Source organism: Babylonia areolata, chromosome 8 (genome assembly GCF_041734735.1).
Source record: "Babylonia areolata isolate BAREFJ2019XMU chromosome 8, ASM4173473v1, whole genome shotgun sequence".
NCBI classification, from domain to species: Eukaryota; Metazoa; Mollusca; class Gastropoda; order Neogastropoda; family Buccinidae; genus Babylonia; species Babylonia areolata.
Window position 1 is genome coordinate 23,232,104 of NC_134883.1, and position 22,500 is coordinate 23,254,603.

General features: G+C 44.8%; 1 protein-coding gene across 1 annotated transcript in view; it reads right to left on the reverse strand.

Annotated features, from left to right (window-relative positions):
- The window catches only part of LOC143284663 (protocadherin Fat 4-like), a 64,114-nt gene that overhangs the window by 1,828 nt on the left and 39,786 nt on the right, over window positions 1-22,500 (reverse strand). The window contains exons 21-33 of the mRNA XM_076591578.1: window positions 20,079-20,277; window positions 17,874-18,294; window positions 15,620-15,896; window positions 14,138-14,341; window positions 12,684-12,867; window positions 10,441-10,676; window positions 9,612-9,803; window positions 7,696-7,834; window positions 6,808-7,093; window positions 4,133-4,281; window positions 2,775-2,946; window positions 1,380-1,414; window positions 512-594 (exon numbers count right to left, since the gene is read on the reverse strand). Of these exons, the coding sequence (XP_076447693.1) occupies window positions 512-594; window positions 1,380-1,414; window positions 2,775-2,946; window positions 4,133-4,281; window positions 6,808-7,093; window positions 7,696-7,834; window positions 9,612-9,803; window positions 10,441-10,676; window positions 12,684-12,867; window positions 14,138-14,341; window positions 15,620-15,896; window positions 17,874-18,294; window positions 20,079-20,277 (2,577 nt within the window). The remainder of the gene's footprint in view (window positions 1-511; window positions 595-1,379; window positions 1,415-2,774; window positions 2,947-4,132; window positions 4,282-6,807; window positions 7,094-7,695; window positions 7,835-9,611; window positions 9,804-10,440; window positions 10,677-12,683; window positions 12,868-14,137; window positions 14,342-15,619; window positions 15,897-17,873; window positions 18,295-20,078; window positions 20,278-22,500) is intronic.

The following is a 22,500-nucleotide window of genomic DNA, read 5'->3' on the forward strand; positions in this document are numbered from 1 at the left end:
CTCCACGAACATGGTCCAGAAACGTGTATTTCCAGCCGATAACACCTTACACACAAGCAGGGCGGCAGCCTGACAGAGAGACGAGTGTCAGCGGGATCGAGTCCTATAATAATGTCGACCGGGATTTTTTTTTTTTTCTGTTTTACTTCCCTCTCCGCTAGGCTCCTTGAGTGGTGATGTATAAATGGTCAGGATATTCGAGCAACACTCTCAAAGACCATTACACTGCAAGCGGTTTTTTTTGTTTTGTTTGTTTTTGTTTTTGTTTTTTGTTTTTTTTGTGTGTGTTTTTTTACTGACTCTGGGAAGTATTATGAAAGGAAGAACACATAACACCCTGTTACGATGTCCTAAGTACCCAAAAGTGGGTCTCCATGGCAACATCCTCATGCCTATTCAGCATCAAACTCTATATTGAAAAAAATAAAGTGACCTAAATTCTGTGGCCTTTCGTGACCTGATTTCTCATGGTGACCTCATTTTCGATATGGCTGGGGTGATCTTGGCCTACCTTGTGCTGTCTGTCAGGTTCCGGGTGTCTTTGAGGGGGTCGTCTTTGAGGTTCCACTCTGTTCTTCGGGGGTCGTTTTCCCTCTGGAACAGCATGTACGCGAAAAAGACTTAATCACAGAAGAAGACTCTCACTTACCAGTCAACGCCAAACACGTATTATTTCCCTAGAAAATGCTTTAGATAATTATCTATTACTTCGAAAAAAAATTTTCTGATTGTTTAAATCTACTGTCAAAGTTGGTATCTACGTTATGATTTCTCGTGTTCTTGTTACGATTAACGTGTTTTATTATCCACATCGCCGCCAGGAACCCCACCCTCAACCGTGACCGGGGCCGACACAACCTGCCTTCGGTGTACTCCTCACTCGTCAAGTCACATTGTCGTGAGTTCGCTCACGGCGATGCGTACAGCTGCTAGTTCTCTACCCAGCAGTTGTGCTGAAGAAGCCGACCGGATCGCCGACGAAAGCTACGCAAGTGAGTAGCCTTCTTTGACTGAGAGGTCAGTTTAACTTGGAAGTCATTATGTTTTATTAGCTACAACAATTGAGGTGGTATGGGTACATCACAAGATCAACAGGACTTGCGAAGACGATCCTACAGGGCACTGTGCAAGGAGGGAGAAGGAGAGGCAGACAGAAAAAGAGATTGGATTGGCTCAAATCTCTCCATTTCTTTTTTCTTCTCATTCACATGCCTTCTTCGGTGGTAAAACAACGACAACAAAATGAGACCGCAAAAAGCTAACTTTCCTCTCTCTCTCTCTCTCTCTCTCTCTCTCTCTTTCTGTGTGTGTGTGTGTGTGTGTGTGTGTGACTGTCTGTGCCTGTCTGTCTGTGAGTCTGTCTGTCCCGAATACATTACCTTCAACAAGAATTCTGCGTGCTGGATATCGTGTACTGTGCAGGGAAAGAAAAGAAAAAAAAATCATTAGAACACGCTGATCAAATGCACAAAAACATGTGCGCGTGGATACATGTACACACACACACACACACACACACACACACATGCGCGCGCGCACGCACGCAAGCACATGAATCCAATTTTACATCTTACCACTTCAGGAGATATTAGACGCGCATGTATTCACACTCGTGCATATACTAATTTTCTTCAGTATTATTTTGGTGCTCTATGTGCCTATAATACACACACAAAGAGGACACTATTGCACTGACATTAGAATAGAATAGAACAGAATATATCTTTATTACCAAGTGTACTGGGGTCACAAAGAATATTATATATGATTGTCGTGTTCGACTATGACCTTAAGAACAGAAGAGGAGGTAACTGCTGCCCCGACCATCGGGGCTAGAATTTGATTATAGTGGAGAGTGTCTTGCCCAAATTACACCCCACTTTGCCAAGAGGGTTTCCGGACAGCCGGAGTCGGGATGGTTCCCAAAGGTCAACTAGCCTCCAAGGTTGCAGCACTAAGAGCCAGTGCAATTTTGCCTCCTAGTTTGAGAGTCAGAGTCCTTCACAAAAGACCGAACTGTAAATGATTTCCCATAGCAATGGAGAAACCACTGAAATACAGCTCTCTCTTTGCTGCTGACACTGATAATAATAACAGTAATAAAGCTAGAAATTAAAATCAACACAAGCAGCACAATAACAGAGTTAGACAAAGACAAAACAAAACAACAACGCTACAATTTTTCTTTAAAAAAACAAAACAAAAAACAAACACACACACACACACACACACACACACACACACACACACACACACACACACACACACAAATTTACAACGAAAACAACAAACACTACAACATAGCATCTTAGGCGAGCCCTTGTCAGACAACACAGCAAAATAACAAGATCAAAATCAGCACTAAAGAAGAACAACGTTAGCAACAACTACATCGACGACGACTACAAAAAGAACAACAACAAAAGCAAAAAGCAAAAACAATGCAGACATAACCATCTCTTGAAGACAATAGTAACAAAAATGATATATGACACGACAGCTACGTTGTTGTTGTTATTTTTGCTCCTGCTGCTGTTGCAGCTTCTCTTTTAATAACAAGTACAATAACACATGCGTTTCCATCCTATATCCCTCGAGAAATCGTCAAGCAAATCAACTAGCCTTCAAAGCAAGATAGCAAAGAACCACACCTAAACAAATCAAAGCAAAAAAAAAAAAAAAAAGAAGAAGAAGAAGGACGAGAAGAAGAAGATGAAGAAAAAGAACAACAACAACAACATCAACAGACGATAAAACAACTTTCAACTTTTTACCAGTGGCGTCTGCAATAGCGGATGGCCATATACGTGGCGGTTGCCACAAGGGCAAGGCCGACAACGCAGCACGCCGTAATGATAGCGATTCCCTCCCATGTCTCAGCCCACGGCGTTTGAGACTCCGTGTACGGCTGAACCGATGTGATGTCAAAGGGAGACCATTCGCTACCTGTATGACAGAAGGGAGACCATTCGCTATCTGCAGGACAAACCGTGGATGACAGTAAAGATTCACATACACAGTTGTTCGTTGTACACATTGGTGATCTCTGTATTATCTGTATTTTAGCTACTAGCGTGTATCGCTTTTATTCAACAAAAGAAAAATGTTTCACTGGAACACACACGCGCGCGCACACACATGCACACACAATACGTCTTATATTACTCTAAGGGAAATGAATTTCGAAAGTAAAAAAAAAAGTTCCATATCCTGCTGGCCCACGCTGTCCCCCCTCCCCACGCCCCTCACCCCCCCCCCCCCCCCCAACACACACACACACACACACACACACAAATGAAAATAAAAACACAAACACAAACACAAACGTAATGATGATGATGATAGTAACAACTAGTTACCCACGAAAAGCCAGTCCATGTACACGGTTCACCAAAAGCTAAAGACCACTTGGTAACTTGCACAGTTTTCTTCTTAGGGGAATGGTGAAGTGATGCTGAATTTTCGGCAAACAACAGCTACGTGTCAGAGGTGCTTTATTGCATTTTTTTTTTTTAATAGTGAAAATCCACATCTATCCTTCTTCGTTCGTGGGCTGCGTTTCCCACGTTGACCAGTATATTCCAGTGGGTGTGTAGGCCAACGTGATTGACCGTTTTTACCTTCGCCATGTAGCAGTCATACTCAGTTTTCGAGGAGAAGGGGTATATTCTTGTTTCCATATCCCACCGAACGCTGACAAGGATGACAGGATCTTTAACGCGCGTATTCGTTCGCCGTCTTATCGAACGCATCAACCCTGAATTTAGATTTCTGGGGGTTCCGCTTCCAAAGTTTCTCACATACAAACGGTCAGTGCTTATTCACGGTCAAAGGGGAAGGAAATCCATCAAACTGTCATGTGCAAACCTATGTTACTTCCATTAATCAATGGGTTACGGTGCCTGGGTAAAACTCGCGAGATTTAGTCTTCAGCGTATGTGTAAAGCGGAGCAGCTTCGACGCTAAAGCAGCCTATACATATACGCGGGACAGCACGATTGAGGATCTAGTGCAGGAAGAGAAAGCCCTGACGAATGCGTGATTTTATGAAGTGGTTCGTAGCTTTTTGTGAAGTCTGTGGGATTTTCTGAAGTGGTCCTTAACTTTTCTTGTGAAGTCTGTACACACATACCAGACAGCACAGAGGCTGGGGTGCCAGCAGGGTCAGAGGCAAAGATCGAGCGGGCGGTTTCCTGGGACACGTAGTACTTGGCTGCGTTGATATTGGCAACCGCTTCGGTGCTGTCGTCCTTCAGAAAGTACACGTGCACGTCCGCCAGACTGTCTCAACCCAAAACCAGAAAGTCGGATTGAGAAACAAACAAGAGTGAGTGAAGAATCACGATTATCGAGCTTGGACAACTGAATAAGGAAAGTGTTACAGACCAGTGGAGAAAGAACCAAGTAAATTATGAGGAATGCATAATGCATAATGCATAAAATAATGGAATGCATAAACATTTTTGACAGTGTCTTTGCAAAGACACCATTAAAAATAAAAAACCCAAACAAACAAAATACGAATAAATAAACAAATAACTGATAGATTAGTTAACCGATTATATGATTATTTAGAAACGAGAGCACGACATGAATGCTCCAGCTATGGTGTAACCCAAACATGCAAATTACGTCAGTCAGTGATTTAACCAATGATCTTGTTTCGTCATAAGTTAGTGCAGGGATCTTTTCCAGAAGTGAAATCTCACAGCGTCTTGTATTATGTTTTTTGCATTCCCATGCACTGTTATGCTATGTTGTGTCCTGTTTGTGGTGTGGTATGATGTGCTGTGGTATGCTATCAATTGTTATGTTATCAAATTAATGAACTGAGTTCAACGACCTATTGGCTTCCGCCTTGAAGGTCAAAAATTTGTTCGAAGCTTTAGTCCCGAACAATTCGCTGCAGTGGCCTATACGTTGTTCGAAGCAGTGGTCAAATAATATCTTCCTTCACCTTTACTTTCACCTATCCCAGGCCCATAACCCAGTGAATTGTCGTCGGGGCAACGCAGATGATTTCCAGCCCAGTTCTCTCCATCAGATATCCGTCAAATAACACATCCAAGATCATACTACAAAATATATACTGTACTGCACAAAAACGCACGACTATCGTTACTGTTCCCCGGACGGGCGCAATAGCCGAGTGGTTAAAACGTTGGACTTTCAATCTGAGGGTCCCGGGTTCGAATCACGGTGACGGCGCCTGGTGGGTAAAGGGTGGAGATTTTTACGATCTCCCAGGTCAACATATGTGCAGACCTGCTAGTGCCTGAACCCCCTTCGTGTGTATACGCAAGCAGAAGATCAAATACGCACGTTAAAGATCCCGTAATCCATGTCGGTGTTCGGTGGGTTATGGAAACAAGAACATATCCAGCATGCACACCCCCGAAAGCGGAGTATGGCTGCCTACATGGCGGGGTAAAAACGGTCATACACGTAAAAGCCCACTCGCATATATGCGAGTGAACGTGGGAGTTGCAGCCCACGAACGCAGAAGAAGAAGAAGAAGTTACTGTTCCCCGCGTCGTTGGACGCATGAGGCAGCAGTCAAAGCGCTCCATTCTGTGCGGTGCTCCTCAGCCAGCCTGTTGGTGTCACCCCATCCGTCTGTTAACGACAAGTCTGAGATTCCACTTTCCATTGTTTGCTGCCAGTTCATCTTGGGCCGTTCTCTCTGTTTTGGCCTGCTGGTGTCCAGCGCGCTGGTTCGAATCACGGCTCAGCCGCCAATATTTTCTCCCTCCACTAGACCTTGAGTGGTGGTGAGGACGCTAGTCATTCGGATGAGACGATAAACCGAGGTCCCGTGTGCAGCATGCGCTTAGCGCACGTAAAAGAATCCACGGCAACAAAAGGGTTGTTCCTGGCAAAATTCTGTAGAAAAATCCACTTCGATAGGAAAAACAAATAAAATTGCACGCAGGAAAAAATACCAAAAAAAGGGGGTGGGGGTGGGGGTGGGGGGTTAGCGCTGTAGTGTAGCCACGCGCTCTCCCTGGAGAGAGCAGCCCGAATTTCACACAGAGAAATCTGTTGTGATAAAAAGAAATACAAAATCACAATCTACACACACACACACACACACACACACACATATATATATATATATATATTTTTTTTTTTTTTTTTCACCTTTGTTTGCCAAGGATCTTACTGCTTCAGCATTTGATGTCGAAGGCAGACGATGTTTCTTTCTCTGTTCTCCTGTCTTGATCTTCAGTTGACAAGATTCGCAACTGTAGGGGGGATGGGGAGGGGGCGGGGTGGATAGGCGTTTCATATCTGATACATTATCAAATTCACTCTATGAGGCATGATCTCTTTTAATTGTCCTTCTCTTGCTTATGTTTTAAATAATATGTGTATAAACGTTTGAAACGACCGAATGCTTTTAGTGCTCTTGTAAAGTGCTGGGAGCTTCAAGAATATGTGCTATACCAAGGTGTCTTACTAAGTAAATGAATAGGTAAATGAATGAATGAAAACAATAGATAAATAGATAAATAAATAAATGAATAAACTAAACGAATAAATAAATATAAAAATAAATGAATAAGCAAATAAATAAATTAATGAATAAATAGATGAATAAATAAATAAACATCAATATTTAAATATAAAATCTATGACTAAACACTCTTCTGTGTATATTGTATCGGGTGCGAGCTGGGGATGGGGTGGATGAGGCAGGGAGGGAGAGGGGACAGAAGAGAGGGGACGGCACTCTCTCTCTCTCTCTCTCTCTCTCTCTCACACACACACACACACACACACACACACACACACACACAAACTCACCCGTCCTCGTTAGTCTCGGCACACCAGAGCTTGGCCACGGCCGTGGAGTAGGTCCCCCTCATGACCACCTGCAGCTGCTGGAGGAAGGTGTCCCTCTGCGGCAGGAAGGCGTCCACGGTGATGCCCAGCCGGAAGGTCACCACCACCTGGTTGGGCACCATCCCGTCCACCCGCACCACGGCCGGGGTGGCGGCGGTCAGGGGTGTGGGGGTGCCCCCGTCACGGGCCGACACCGTCAGGGTGTAGAGAACGTGGGCGGTGAGGCCGGACTGCAGGGAGAACTCGCCTGCGTGTGTGTGTGTGTGTGTGTGTGTGTGTGTGTGTGTGTGTGTGTGTGTGTGTGTGTGTGTGTTGATAAATAAGATAATGATGACGATGATAACAATAGCAACAATCATCACCAGAATGGTGTGTGTGTGTGTGTGTGTGTGTGTGTGTGTGTGTGTGTGTGGTGATAGATAAGAAAAGAAACTGATGACGATGATAACAGTAGCAACAATCATCATCAGATTGCATAACTTTTATATAGCGCGATTCCGGAACTAATGATGCTCAAAGCGCCAAACATGATCCAGATCAAATGCAAACTTAACGTGAAAACTCTGTCGATAAACAAACAAAAACAAAACAAAACAAACAAAAAAACTTTCACACATACGAATCAATACCATGTGACGTGTGTGTGTGTGTGTGTGTGTGTGTGTGTGTGTGTGTGTGTGTGTGTGTGTGTGTGTGTGTGTGTGTGTGTGTGTGTGTGTGTGTGTGTGTGTGTGTGTGTGTGTGTGTGTGTGTGTGTGTGTGTGTGTGTGTGTGTGTGTGTGTGTGTGTGTACTGTGACAGATCTTATTGTTATCACACTGAGCAAAACAACAGCAGCAGCAGAGTTACCCGTCCCAGAGTCCACTTGAAACAGATGGTCGTTGTCCGAAGTCTTCAGGTAGTAGCTGACCTGACCGTTGACCCCTGTGTCCGCGTCTGTCGCGGTCAAGGTCACTATGCTCTTGGTGCACTTTCCGGCATAGTCCACCTGGAGGAAAGAAAACATTTAATTATCAATTAACCTCTTGACTGCTGCTGGCTGGTGTACTCATCAGTGAAGGACTGCCAACGAAAAACTGTCTTCGGCGTTATCACTTGTATGTATGTCGTGTACGACTAGGACCATTAGAAACAGCAGAGGAGGCAACTGCTGTCCCGACTATCTTGGCGAGAATTTGATTATAGTGGAGAGTGTCTTACCCAAGTTACATCCCCACTCTCTCGGCCAAGAGAGTTTCCAGACAATCAGCGTTGGGATGGTTCCCACAGGCTAGCTACCCAGGACCCCCGCCCCCCGCCCCCAGCCCCCACCCTCCAGAGGCTGCAGCACTAAGAGCCAGTGCAATTTTGCCTCCCAGTTTGAGAGTCATAGTCCTTCACAAAAGACTAAGATGTAAATGATTTCCCACTGCAATGGAGAAACCATTGATAATACAGCTCTCGCTTTGCTGCTGGCCCAGCTGTAAACTCGTGTCAATCTGTGGTAAAAGCAAGATCACTTTCACCATTTGAAAGGACACAAGGAGTAGTGCTTGCGCTTAAAGTCATGTCACACTTGATTTTGTTCCATGAAGGTTGATGATAATGATAATAATAAGGTTTAGCAGTCAATGGGTTAATTATGTTGACGTTTCATTTTTTTCTACTGAACGACTCTGTGACTGTTTGACTGGCTGACTTAGTGGACTGGAGCCAGTTGCGTTGCTTGGTTACAACATTTTGGCAGTTACACGTGACTAAATGCCTACGTTGACTAACTACGCCATTGGTCAGTTCCATACTACAAATAGTTAGTAGCGGGTTACGACCGTACTAGGCTCTTCCGTCCGAGCAATGCAACTGGCTCCTGGAGTCGACGTGTGAGTGAAAAAGTAACGCTCTTGTTAACATCTTTTTAAAAAAATGTATTTCTTTAAGAACTGACGGGTATTCACCTTTGCAATTGTCTCTTTGCAGTCGGCTGGGCTGCGAACAACAATATTTGATTTGATTTGGTAGCTTGCTTCTTTACTAACTGAATAAATAACTGACTTGCTGACTGACTGACATGTTTGTTGATTGTTAGAGTGTCCCTTCAGCGCATACGAAACTCTGCTGCCCGATTCGTCCTCAGAAAGAAAAGATCTGAGCATATCACGCCTCTTTTACAACATCTCCACTGGCTCCCCGTCTCACACAGAATAAAATACAAGATCAGCACTCGATGTTATAAATGTGTTCGCAAATCTGACCCTTCCTATCTCTGTGGCTGCCTTCACCTCTACTCCCCATCTCGCTCTCTACGATCGGCTCCAGATCCATCAGTTTACGCACACCCAGATTCAAACACTCGATTGTTGGCTGCCGTTCTTTCTCTGTCTCTGGACCTTGCAATTGGAATGAACTTCCTCTTTCGCTTCGTCAGGTCTCCGCACTCACCTCTTTCAAGTCTGGCCTTAAAACCCACCTCTTCCCAAAATAGCCTCCCTTCCTTGCCTCTTCCGTGTCTTCAGTTTCTCCAGTTTTAGAATTATGCATGCATGTAAATGACTGGTGAGAAAGACGCTTTGATTTGTCTCTGCATAAGATTCAGCGCTATATATTATTATTATTATTATTGTTATACTGTTATTGCTGCTGCTGCTGTCCCTGATGATAATACAGATGACGACAAACAACAGCTTTCACCAAATCAAATACCATGACATCACGACATCAAAAGTATTCATCTATTTTTAAATCCAACAATAACAATACAACAACAACAACAACGATGCCCACTGTACCGCCGTGTTATAGTAGGTCTGCGTGAAAACGGGCGCGTTGTCGTTGACGTCGACGACGGTGATGATGACGTCAGCGGATGACGTCTGAGCGGGAGTTCCCCCGTCGACAGCCAGAAGGGTGAAGGTGAAGGAGGCGTCAGTTTCCCTGTCAATCACTTGTTTGACCGCCACAACTCCAGTGCCGGAAGTCACCTGAGTGAGTTTGACGTAGACATACGTGTTCAGTTAACAACAGGTGCTACTTCTCTTTTTTTTCTTCTTTTTTTTCTCAAGGCTTGACTAAGCGCGTTGGGTTACGCTGCTGGTCAGGCATCTGCTTGGCAGATGTGGTGTAAAGTTTATGGATTTGACCGAACGCAGTGACGCCTTCTTGAACTACTGATACTGATACTGATACTTACCATGGACCACGGTTAGCACATGCGCACAGTCACACACACACACACACACACACACACACACACACGAGCGCGCGTGCGCGCGCGCGCACACACACACACACACACACACACACACACACACACATTGAATCATAGATGCCCTGTAATACAGAACAGCAAAGTCCACCACATTGCCCCCTCTCTCTCTCTCTCTCTCTCTCTCACAGCAGGCACACACCCACCCCTCATTTCCACCCTTCTCACCCACCCCCTAACTCCTTCATTCAGTCTCCCTTCTCCTCCTCTTCCCCACCAAACACACACACACACACACACACACACACACACACACACACACACACACAACCGAACCTTTCACCACCACCACCACTACCCTCACCCCTTTTCCCCACCCCACCCCACTCCTCGCATCACCCAATGAAACGGACCTCAAAGAAACTGTTGGCTCTCGCCCCAGCGGCGGTGGAGGTGTCGATGGACAGTGTGACGTCATCGTTGACGCCGATGTCGTCATCAGTGACGGTGACGGTGAAAACGCCGGTGCCGACTGGGGCGTTTTCCGTGACGCTGGCGTTGTAAGCCGCCTGGTCAAACTTGGGAGCGTTGTCGTTGAGGTCGTTGACGGCTATGTTCACCTTGACGTCTGCATGCAGCTGGGGGTTACCTGAAAGGGAGCCAAGCCAAGATAGGATAAGACAAGACAGAGACAAGACAAGACATATCAACACAAGACAAGACAAGACAAAGCAAGACAAAGACAAGACAAAGATAAGATCAGGCAAAGACAAGGACAAGACAAAGACAAGACAAGGCAAGGCAAGCCGAAACAAAGACAAGAAAACGACAAGACAACGACCAGACCAGACATGACATGACATGACATGACATGACATGACAAAGACAAAGACAAGACAAGACAAGATCAAGACAACGACAAGACAAGACAAGAGGAAGACAAGATCAGACTAGACCAGAACAGAAAACGACAAGACAAGACAAGACAAAACAAGACAAAGACAAGACGAAGACCAGACCAGACCAGACCAGAAAAGACAAGACAAGACGAAGACCAGACATGACTAGACCAGACCAGACCAGACACGAAAAGACAGGACAAGACAAAACAAGACAAGGCAATAGACAAGGCAATCTTATATCAGGAAAACCCAAGAAGGTATATGAAAACGTTACATAATTATTTCATGTAACTAATATAAATATAAACAGTATTTTTGTAACTGTACTCATGATAATTTACCATGGCCATAAATATTACATAATTATTCCATGTAACTAATACAAATATAAACAGTATTTTGGTAACTGTACTCATGGTAATTTACCATGTCCATAAATGTTACATAATTATTCCATGTAACTTATCCAAACAGAAACAGCATTTTGTTAACTACTCATGATAATTTACCATGGCCATAAATATAACATAATTATTCCATGCAACTAATACAAAATTAATGTAAACAACATTTTGGTAACTGTGCTCATAGTAGTTTACAATGGCCATACCAACTGTTGGGTTTAGACATACCAAAGACATACATTTGTGAGGAAGAAAAGAAAAGACGAACAAAAATGTAGCACTCAAGAGATATAGCATTGTACAATGTACACATGCTAGAAATGAATGTGCATTAACCCCCAATACAATTAGGATAGATTCACTGTATTACAAAAATGTAAGCATGTTGACTCAGAGAAATGTACCTTGCCTTCCATGTTGAATCGGAAAGCAATCATTATGATTTCCAGGAATATGATTATGTGGGTCAACAATCGTTTGTTCTTCCGAATAATAAACGGAAGTTTAAAACATTTGGGGTGTTTTTTTTCAGTAAACGTTTGATAAATATATTTTTCTTATCTCTTCAAAGGTTGGACAATCAATGAGGTAATGGAATTCGCCCCCCTGTTCTTTACATTCACACTTTGTACAAGTACGGTCTTCATGGGGGACGTCAGTTGACAAATCAATCATTAAGAAATGCACAGAAACAGAGGCCTCCCATGAAAACGATACGAAGGCAACCTGAAAGACAGTCAACACTGGGTACGACATCTCCTGTGCTGAAACTTGTCAGCACAGCACAGAAGAGAGTGTGTGGCGCGTTCTGACAGGAAAAGCATCAGAGGCACAGCAATCACGCACCACTCAACGAATACACTTTCGGCCGTTCCAAGCACAAGTGCAGCATGAGAAGTTTGAAAAATCGATGTTTTAGCCAAACAGGACCTTTGTTTATCGTCTCATCCGAATGGCTAGCGTCCAGACCACCATTCAAGGTCTAGCGGAGGGGGAGAAAATATCGGTCCCCTCACTATGAAGAATAAAACTGGACGTGAAAGAAAGTACCTTTGTAGTGATGCTCATTGTACTGGCCGTACATTACACGCTGCACTACATTTGCTGAGCAGATACCTGACCAAAAGCGTAACCCAACGCACTTAGTCAGGCCTTGAGGAAAGATGTGAATGAATCAATAAATGAATATAGATGTATGTATAAACAAATAAATAATGAATAAATGAATAGATGAATTGATAAATAAACAAATAGATAGATAAATAAATAAACGAATGAACAAACGGGTAGATGGACGGACTGACTGATCGATCAATTGATTATCTGACAAAAAAAAAACACGAGTCGTACCGTCGTCAGTCACCCGAACAAGAGCTGAATACTGGGCTGTGGACTCCCGGTCCAATATGGCCGTCGTCCTGAGGACGCCAGAGGCGCCATCTATGGTGAAGTGGGCGGCGTTTCCGGTGGAGAAAAGCACCACGCTGTAAGTCAGGGCTGCATTGACGGACACGTCGGCGTCTGTGGCCTTCACCTGACACAGGCATCGTCAGGGGGTAATATATAACAGGCATAGTCTTAAAATACTTAGAGGGGTGCACATTCTGCAGGAATGGAAGATGGCTTCAGGAAAAAGAGGACGTTGTTTACGCAAGCACAAGGGAAGTAATATGCTAAAGGAGGTCACCAGCTGCAGTTATTTTCTTTCTTTTTCTTTTCTTTTTTTTTTATTTTCTCCCCCCCCCCCTCCCCCCCCCCCCCCCTCCCCTCCTCCCTGAGCGAAGCAGTATCTTTCATAGGAAAGAAGTAGAATTCTTCCTGAGTCTACTCAAGTGGATCACGGTATAGTATATAAAACTGAAATTTCGGTGATCAGTCTTCTTCTGCGATTACCAATAGACTAACATTTAACATGGGTTGGTTCTTCGGCGGTTCGACCTTCCAGAAGAAGCCCACGATTGCCACAAATCAGTATGCAGAGTACACGGAAGACAAGAAAAAAAAAGGTAAGTGAGACGAAACCAAATGAAAAATAATTACCTTAGTGAGGAATATTCAGAAAATTGCCTATAACAAAATTACAACTTGGTTTATTAACACGCGCTAAGTGCATGCTGCACGCGGGACCTTGGTCTATCGTCTCACTATCCAAAATGACAAGCTTCTAGGTCACCACTCAATTAAGGTCTAGTGTATAGAGGAGGGGAGGGGAGGGGTGGGAGATACTCTGAGTGGGAGATAACATAGTGGGTTGATAATTGGTCGAAGATTGTGGATATTATAATCTATGTCATTTAAAAAAAAAAAAAAAAAGACTTGAAAACCTGACGACTACCAGTGAGTGATGGCCTAGAGGTAAGGCGTCCGCCTATGAGGTAACGCGTCGCCTAGGAAGCGAGAGAATCTGAGCGTGCTGGTTCGAATCACGGCTCAACCGCCGATATTTTCTCCCCCTCCACTAGACCTTGAGTGGTGGTCTGGACACTAGTCATTCGGATGAGACGATAAAACGAGGTCCCGTGTGCAGCATGCACTTAGCGCACGTAAAAGAACCCACGGCAATATAAGGGCTGTTCCTAGCAAAATTCTGTAGAAAAATCCACTTTGATAGGAAAAGCAAATAAAAAAAAAACTGCACGCAGGAAAAAATACAAACAAACAAACAAAAAAATGGATGGCGCTGTAGTGCAGCGACGCGCTCTCCCTGGGGAGAGCAGCCCGAATTTCACACAGAGAAATCTGTTGTGATAAAAAAAAAAATTACAAATACAATACAAATACAAATCACACCAACCATCCCTTACCTGTCCCACGAACTCCCCAGCCGCCACGTTCTCCGACACGCTGAAGGAGTAGCTGGGGCTGGACCACACCGGAGCATTGTCGTTGATGTCGGTGACGGTGACGGTGACTGTGGTGCTGGTGGTCAGCTTGGGGTTGCCGTTGTCGTGCACGTGCACCACCAGCTTGTACAGAGGGGTACGCTCCCGGTCCAGCGAGTTTTGAACCTGTTCGGACAATTCAGTTATGTTATGTTCAGTTCAGTTGCTCAAGCTGGCGTCACTGCGTTCTGATAAATCCATATCATACGCCACACCGCATCTGCCTGACCAGCAGTGTAACCCAAGGCGATCAGCCAGGCCTTAATTAAGGGAAACTAAAATAAAATAAACTACCTCACGAAAATATTCATTGATGCGTAAAGTGTATCAAACATATAATTCTGTTTTTTGTTTGTTTGTTTGTTTGTTTTAAAGAACAACACCCAATGAGCAAATAATACAAGGAAAAATACTTGAAACATCAAGTATTTCAATTCGTTCGTGCATGAGTATAAGCTCTTTTCTTGTTTCGTTGGTTTATGGTTGTGTTTGTAAGCAAACCATAACAAAATCAAACTGAAGCCGTATTGTGAATGGTTAATTGCCTGGCTGCAAAGGTCAGGAAGAAAAAGAAAACGAGAGTTGTGTACTGTCTAGTTTCACTGGTTTTGGAAAACGTCAATTGGTTTTCTGTGTGCATGGATACACAGGGATATGAGGGGAAACTGGCGCGTCAGATATTGGTTGGTTGGTTGATTGGTATGTCTAGCTGGTTGGTTGGTTTGGGCTGACTGACTGACTAAATGACTGACTGATTGACTGATTCCATGTTCCTTCCTCAACCCCGCGCGTCGGATTTCAAAGTTCAAAGTATTGACTGATTGACTGACTGACTGACTGAATTACTGAATGACTGAATTTCTTTTTATGTCGAATTGACCAACAATACTTACTACTGCTCTTAACAAAACCAAATCAAAACCAAACCAAACTAAACCTAAACCAAAAAACCAAACCAAACTAAACCATACTAAATCAAAACCGAAACCAACCACCAAACCAACCCAGCCCATACGAAACCAAATCAAACCAAACTAAGACTAAAGCCAAACCAAAGCAAACCAACACTGAAACCAAACCAATCCAAACCAAAACCAATCCATACTAAAAACCAAACCAAACCAAAACCAGTCCACTCTAAAACCAAACCAAACCAAATCCAAACCAAAACCAACCCACTCAAAAACCAAACCAAACAAAACCAATCCACTCTAAAACCAAACCAAACCAAATCCAAACCAAAACCAATCCACTCTAAAACCAAACCAAACCAAATCCAAACCAAAACCAAAACCATACAAAAACCAAACTAAAACCAAACCAAACCAAGACACAAACAGAGAAAACAGTGAACCACCACGTATCCTAACAACCTAAAACAACAACAACAACAACCCAACGAACCTGGATGATTCCGTTGACGTCAGCGATGACGAAGTCGTTGTCCGTGTTGCCACTGACGATCACATACGTCAGCCTGGCGTTTTCTCCCTCGTCGTCATCGGTGGCCACGATGGTGGTGACGATGGTGCTGATGCTGGCCCCTTCGGACACGCTGGGCGTGTAGGTGCCGGTGATGACGGGCTTGTTGTCGTTGACGTCCTCGATGATGACGGTGACTGTGGCGGTGCCGGTCAACACTGGGGCGCCCGAGTCTGGCGCCAGCACATTGAGGACGTAGCTGTATAGAAATGGTCCAGTCCGTTTGGTTCACACACACACACACACACACACACACACACACAGGTGCGAGCGCGCGCGCGCAACACACACACACACGCACGCACACACACACACACACACACACACACACACACACACACACATATATATATATATATAGAGAGAGAGAGAGAGAGAGAGGAGGGAAAGAGAGAGAGATATAGATAGATAGATAGGTAGATAGATAGATCGATAGTTATATAGAGAGAGATAGCATAAGAGAGAGAGTGTGTGTACAAGTGTACAAGTGTGTGTACAAGTGTACAAGTGTGTGTGTGTGTGTGTGTGTGTGTGTGTGTGTGTGTGTGTGTGTGTGAGTGCATGAATAAATATATTACAGATGCCTCAATTTTGTTTGGTTGGTAGGGTGGGGTAGATGGTTGATCAGCGAGATGAGAGGATTGGTGGTATGGTGGTGGATTGGTAGGCCGGGTGGTTGGTTTGATTGTCAAGTCAAGACAAGTCAAGTCAAGATTTTATTTCGTGATGGCAAACTGAATAAGCAACAATTGTTGTTGTTTTTTTTACATCATGCCATCAATGAAAAAAAAATTAAAGATGGGAAAAAAAGGAAAAAAAGAAAAAAAGAGAAAAAATAAGAGCGAGAGAGAGAGAGGGAGAGAGAGAGATGGGTAGCTGGGTCATTGAATGGTTGGCAGGTTGGATGGTTGGCTGAATGATTGTTTGGTGTGACTGGCTGAATAGTTGGTTGATGGTTGGAATGGTGGTTGGTTGGGTTGAATGGTTTGTTGAAGGGCTAGTTTTTTTTTGTTTTTTTTTTCTATCAATCAATCAGTCAGACGGCCAAACAATAGTTATCAATCGATTTGCTGGAATTGAACCGATCAGTTCATTAATCAGTTTTATTTTTGCACTTTGATACGTGTTCTTATTTGAAAGGATTTGAACTGTGCGTGGTAAAGACTTTGTTGCTGGCACATTCGTTTTCTTTTCTTTTGACAAACAGTGATTCTTGTCTTTGTCTTCCGACCAGCAAAGACGAATGCATGAATGAATGAATGAATGAATGAATGAATGAATGAATGACTCATTTCACATAATCTTCCTTTTCTTTGTCTTTAAAAATCCCCCCTCCCCCCTCCCCCCAAAAAAGTAGATAAATGAATGAATGAATAAACGAACAAAACAATGAACAAACTAACCCACTCTCTCTATTGACTTCTTTCTCCACCACACGTTTATTAGTCATTTTCTTTCACTTTATTTACATCTCAGCTTAGTTTTGTTCAAAACTCATGTACGATCACGTCTTAACTTCTAGTTATGATGACATCCGTCACATAGTCAGTATGTACATGTATCAGGACAGGACTTTTAAATAAGATTTTCTTGTTGTCCTGTTCATCGATATCTGTGTTGCATTGTGGCATGTTGCAAATAAAATACTGTTTAAACAAAAACCCACACTCTCCCTCTCTCACTCACACACCATAAATGGATCATTTTTTTTAGAAGAACATTCAAATGTAATTCAAATTACGCATGTAAATGTTGTAATGTGATCGAAGATGAAAACCATTTTATAAACAATTGTGTCCTTTACAATAACCTGCGGCAAAAACATCTGAACTCTGAAGGTCAATCGTATGTTCATTTGCTGAAGAATGGTTCTGTTTACAGTATTCGTAAACTCTGCATTTATATATTTAATGCCCTGAAGATACGACAGGAATTCTGTGACAACAATGATGAAAGTTAGAATTAATTTACTATGCACAAGAAGCACTTCTACAGGTTTAAGTTAGTACGTATTTTACATTTTGTTGTGGCTTAGTGATCACCATATTGTGTACTTTTGACCTCTTTCTAGGGGCCGGAGGCCTGGAGATTAAAGTTTTGTTCTTGATCTTGTTCTTGTTCACTCACTCACCAAGTCACTCAATAATAAACATTAAAAAAATAAAATAAAAAATACCTAGCTTTCGTTTCCCTGTCCAGAAGCTTCGTCGTGGTCATCAACCCAGACGAGGGGTCCACAGCGAAATCCGTGTGCGCCAGGAAGTACGTGAACACGTTGTTACTCGCCGACGAATCGGCGTCCGCCGCTGTGACGGTCGTCACGGTCGTTCCGACGGGGGCGTCCTCGCTGACTGATACGATGAAGTCTTGGGGCGTGAACACTGGGGCGTTGTCGTTGAGGTCGTTGAGGGAGATGAAAACGTGCGCCGTGGAGGTGAGGGGAGGGGTGCCGCCGTCGGAGGCTCGGACGACCAGAGAGTAGTCCCGTCGCACCTCGCGGTCAAGGGTAGCGGTGGCGGTGGTGACGGCGCCGGTCCCCGGGTTGACGGCGAATAGGGACATGCCGTTCCCGCTGACAGCCGTGTAAGTAACCGTGCCTGTTTTGTTGTAAGAGAGAGGTAAGGGTAGCGTGTGTGTTTGTGTTTGGGGAGATTGGGGGGAGAGGACGTCGGGCGTCGATGGTGGGGTGGATGGTTGGTGGGGGTTGGAGGGGGGGGGTTGGTTTGGTGGGTGGTGAAATGACAGTAACAAACAGCCAAATAAATAAATCGCAACAACAACATAAAAAAAATTAGTGATGGGATTTTTGTTGATGATAATTGGGGGAAAAGTAGCGGGAGGTGGCACTGGGGGTAAGGGGTCGGAAAGTCGGGATGAAGGTGTGTATGGGGAGAGGGGGCGGTAGTGGGGGAAAGATAAACACTGACATACAGGCACACTGACACACACACACACACACACACACACACACACACACACACACACACACACACACACACACACACACACACACACACACACACACACGCCGAGCGCGCGTACACACACACGCGCGTGCCCGCACACACACACACCCACACACCCACACTCATATCCACAAACATCCACACCCACCTAACCCACATACACACTGTCTGTCTGTCTCTGTGTCTTTGTCTCTCTCTCTCTGTCTGTCTCTGTCTCTCTCACACACACACATTCTCTCTCTCTCTCTCTCTCTCTCTCTCTCTCTCTCTCACACACACACACACACACACACACACACACACACACACACAGGGGGAGAGAGAGAGAGAGATATATATACAAAGACAGAGACAGAAACGGAGACAGAGACAAACAGTTTTTTTCTTGGTTTTAGTTTCGTCATTTTTAAGACATTGATATTGCAGAAGATTTATTTAAACTGTTGGGTTTTTTTTTTTTTCCTAATATCATTTTTCCCACCACCACCATCACCATCAATAACAACAAACCAGCCGACCGACCAACCAGCCAACCAACCAAAACAAACACATAAACCACCACCACCACCACCACCACCACCACCACGCCCACCATCTACACCAGTGTCTGTATAAGATAAGATAAGATAAGAATAACTTTATTATCTCCACCTGGAGAAATTTGGTCAGGTGCATTATCACAACATAGACAAGTAAACAACATGGGGACCATAACTGTAAAAGCCAACAACAGCCCCAACAAATATTACGAAGATACAAATGTAAAAAATATCACATACATCGTTTCATACATACATCCACACACTGCAGGTAATAACTAGTATTCTTAATGTAAAATACGGTGACGACAACAATATTTGTAACAACAAATCAACCGACCGACCAATACTAACAAATAAACCATCACCACCACCTCCACCACCACCACCGCCACCATCCCCACCACCACCACCACCATCACCAATAACAACAAACTAACAAACCAACCGACCGACCAGTACTAACAAATAAACCGCCACCACTACCACCTCCACCACCACCACCACCACCACCACCACCTCCATCACAACTTCCACCACCACCACCACCACCACTACCTCCAACACCACCACCACCTCCACCACCACCACCACCACCACCACTACCTCCACTGCCACCACCACTACCACCACCACCACCATCACCACCACCACCACCACCACCACCACCAATAACAACAAACCAACAACCGACCAATACTAACAAATAAACCACCACCACCACCATCACCACCACCAACACCAGTGTCTACATCGTGACGACGACGATTTTCCCACTACCACCACCACCACCCCCACCGCCACCAATAACAACAAACCAACCAACCAATCAACGAAGACCACCACCACCACCACCACCACCACCACCACACCCACCATCTACACCAGTGTCCGTGTCCTCCGCGGTGACGACGACGACCTGCGTGCCGGTGGGGACGTTCTCGTTCACTGTGACCTTGTAGACGTTCTGGGTGAAGACGGGGGTCTGGTCGTTGGAGTCCGTCAGCACGATCTTCAGCCACATGGTGCCCGTGAGGCCCCCGTCATCCTTGGCCTCCACTGTCAGGGTGTAGGACTGCAAGGCAAGGCAAGGCAAGGCAAGGTCAGGCGAGGCAAGAATAGACAAGGCAAAGTGAGGCAAGGCAGGACAAGGCAGGGTGAGGCAAGGCATGGTAATGCAAGGTAAGGTATGGTAAGGCAGGGCAAGGCAAGGTAACGTTAAGGTAAGGCAGGTCAAGGAAAGGCGAGTTAAGACAAGGCAAGACAAGGCAAGGCGTGGTAAGGGAAGGCAAAGCATGGTAATGCAATGTAGGGTATGATAAGGAAGGACAAGGTAAGGCGAGGTAAGACAAGGCAAGGCGTGGTAAGGCAAAGCAAGTCACGGTAAGGCAAGGCAAAGCATGGTAAGGTAAGGTAAGGTATGATAAGGCAATGAAAGGCAAGACGGAACAGTGCAAGCCAAGACGAGGCAAGGCAAGGCAAGCAGGGCAAGGCGTCGTAATACAAGGCAAGGCAGGGCAAGGCATGGTAAGGTAAGGCAAGGTACGAAATGGTAAGGCAAGGTAAGGCAATGAAAGCAAGGCGGAACAAGGCAAGCCAAGGCGAGGTAAGACAAGGCAAAGCTTGGTAAAGCAAGGCATGGTAAGGTAAGGCAAGGAATGGTAAGGCAAGACAGGACAAGGCAAGGCGAGGTAAGACAAGGCAGGACAAGGCAAGGCGAGGTAAGACAAGGCAAGGCGTGGTAAAGTAAGGCAAGGAATGGTAAGGCAAGACAGGACAAGGCAAGGCGAGGTAAGACAAGGCAAGGCACGGTAAGGCAAGGCAAGGAATGGTAAGACAAGGCAAGGCGAGGTAAGACAAGGCAAGGCACGGTAAGGTAAGGCAAGGAATGGTAAGGCAAGACAGGACAAGGCAAGGCGAGGTAAGACAAGGCAGGAAAAGGCAAGGCGAGGTAAGACAAGGCAAGGCGAGGTAAGACAAGGCAAGGCGTGGTAAGGCAAGGCATGGTAAGGTAAGGCAAGGAATGGTAAGGCAAGACAGGACAAGGCAAGGCGAGGTAAGACAAGGCAGGACAAGGCAAGGCGAAGTAAGACAAGGCAAGGCGAGGTAAGACAAGGCAAGGCATATGCCACTGAAAGCATTGAAGCATAGCACCTTAGCCTTTTCTTTTTTTTTACTCACACCATACAAACAAAAACAGAGTGACGTCAAAAACTGTACACTAACAAACAAAAAGCCTATTCTTGCAATCTAGCAACTACACGTTAACAAATCATCCGCCACCCCCTCGCAGTATACAAAACCAAATATCGTTTCTCTAATAACAGTCGAAATTCTACCGAAAATAAATACGGCAGGACGGACACCGAGAGAAGAGGAGGGACAGAAATGGTGCTGTTGCTGCTCTTGCTAATGATGATGATGATGATGATACTTATACTGTGGAGTGATGGCCTAGAGGTAACGCGTCCGCCTAGGAAGCGAGAAAATCTGAGCGCGCGGGTTCGAATCACGGCTCAGCCGCCGATATTTCCCCCCCCCCCCTCCACTGGACCTTGAGTAGTGGTCTGGACGCTAGTCATTCGGAAGAGACGATAAACCGAGGTCCCGTGTGCAGCATGCACTTAGCGCACGTAAAAGAACCCACGGCAACAAAAGGGTTGTTTCTGGCAAAATTCAGTTTGAAAAATCTACTTCGATAGGAAAAACAAATAAAACTCCACGCAGGGAAAAAAAAAAAAAAAGGTGGCGCACTCAGTGTAGCGACGCGCTCTCCCTGGGGAGAGAAGCCCGAATTTCACACAGAAATCTGTTGTGACAAGAAAGAAAAATACAATACAATACAATACTACTGCTACTCATACTACTATCACTACTACTACTACTGCCACTACTACTGCTGATCTACTACTACTAATATTAGATTATGATGATGATGATGATACCCATCCTCCTATTGCTGCTGCTACTACTATTACTACTACTACTTTTACTAATTTATCATAATGATGATGATGACAGTCATCATCATGACGATGACGATCATAATGACAATGACGTCTTACTGTAATTTACTCACATATTCTGAAGACAGAACACACACCACACATGCACACGCGCATACATCACCACCACCACCACCATCAACACCATCACCACCACCATACCCTCACACCCACCCCCCGAACACACCCACGTACAAACACATACACACACTCACACGCACGCACGCACACATACACGCACGCACACAAACACATCCTCTCACTCACACCTACCCATCCATTTCTTCTTACAC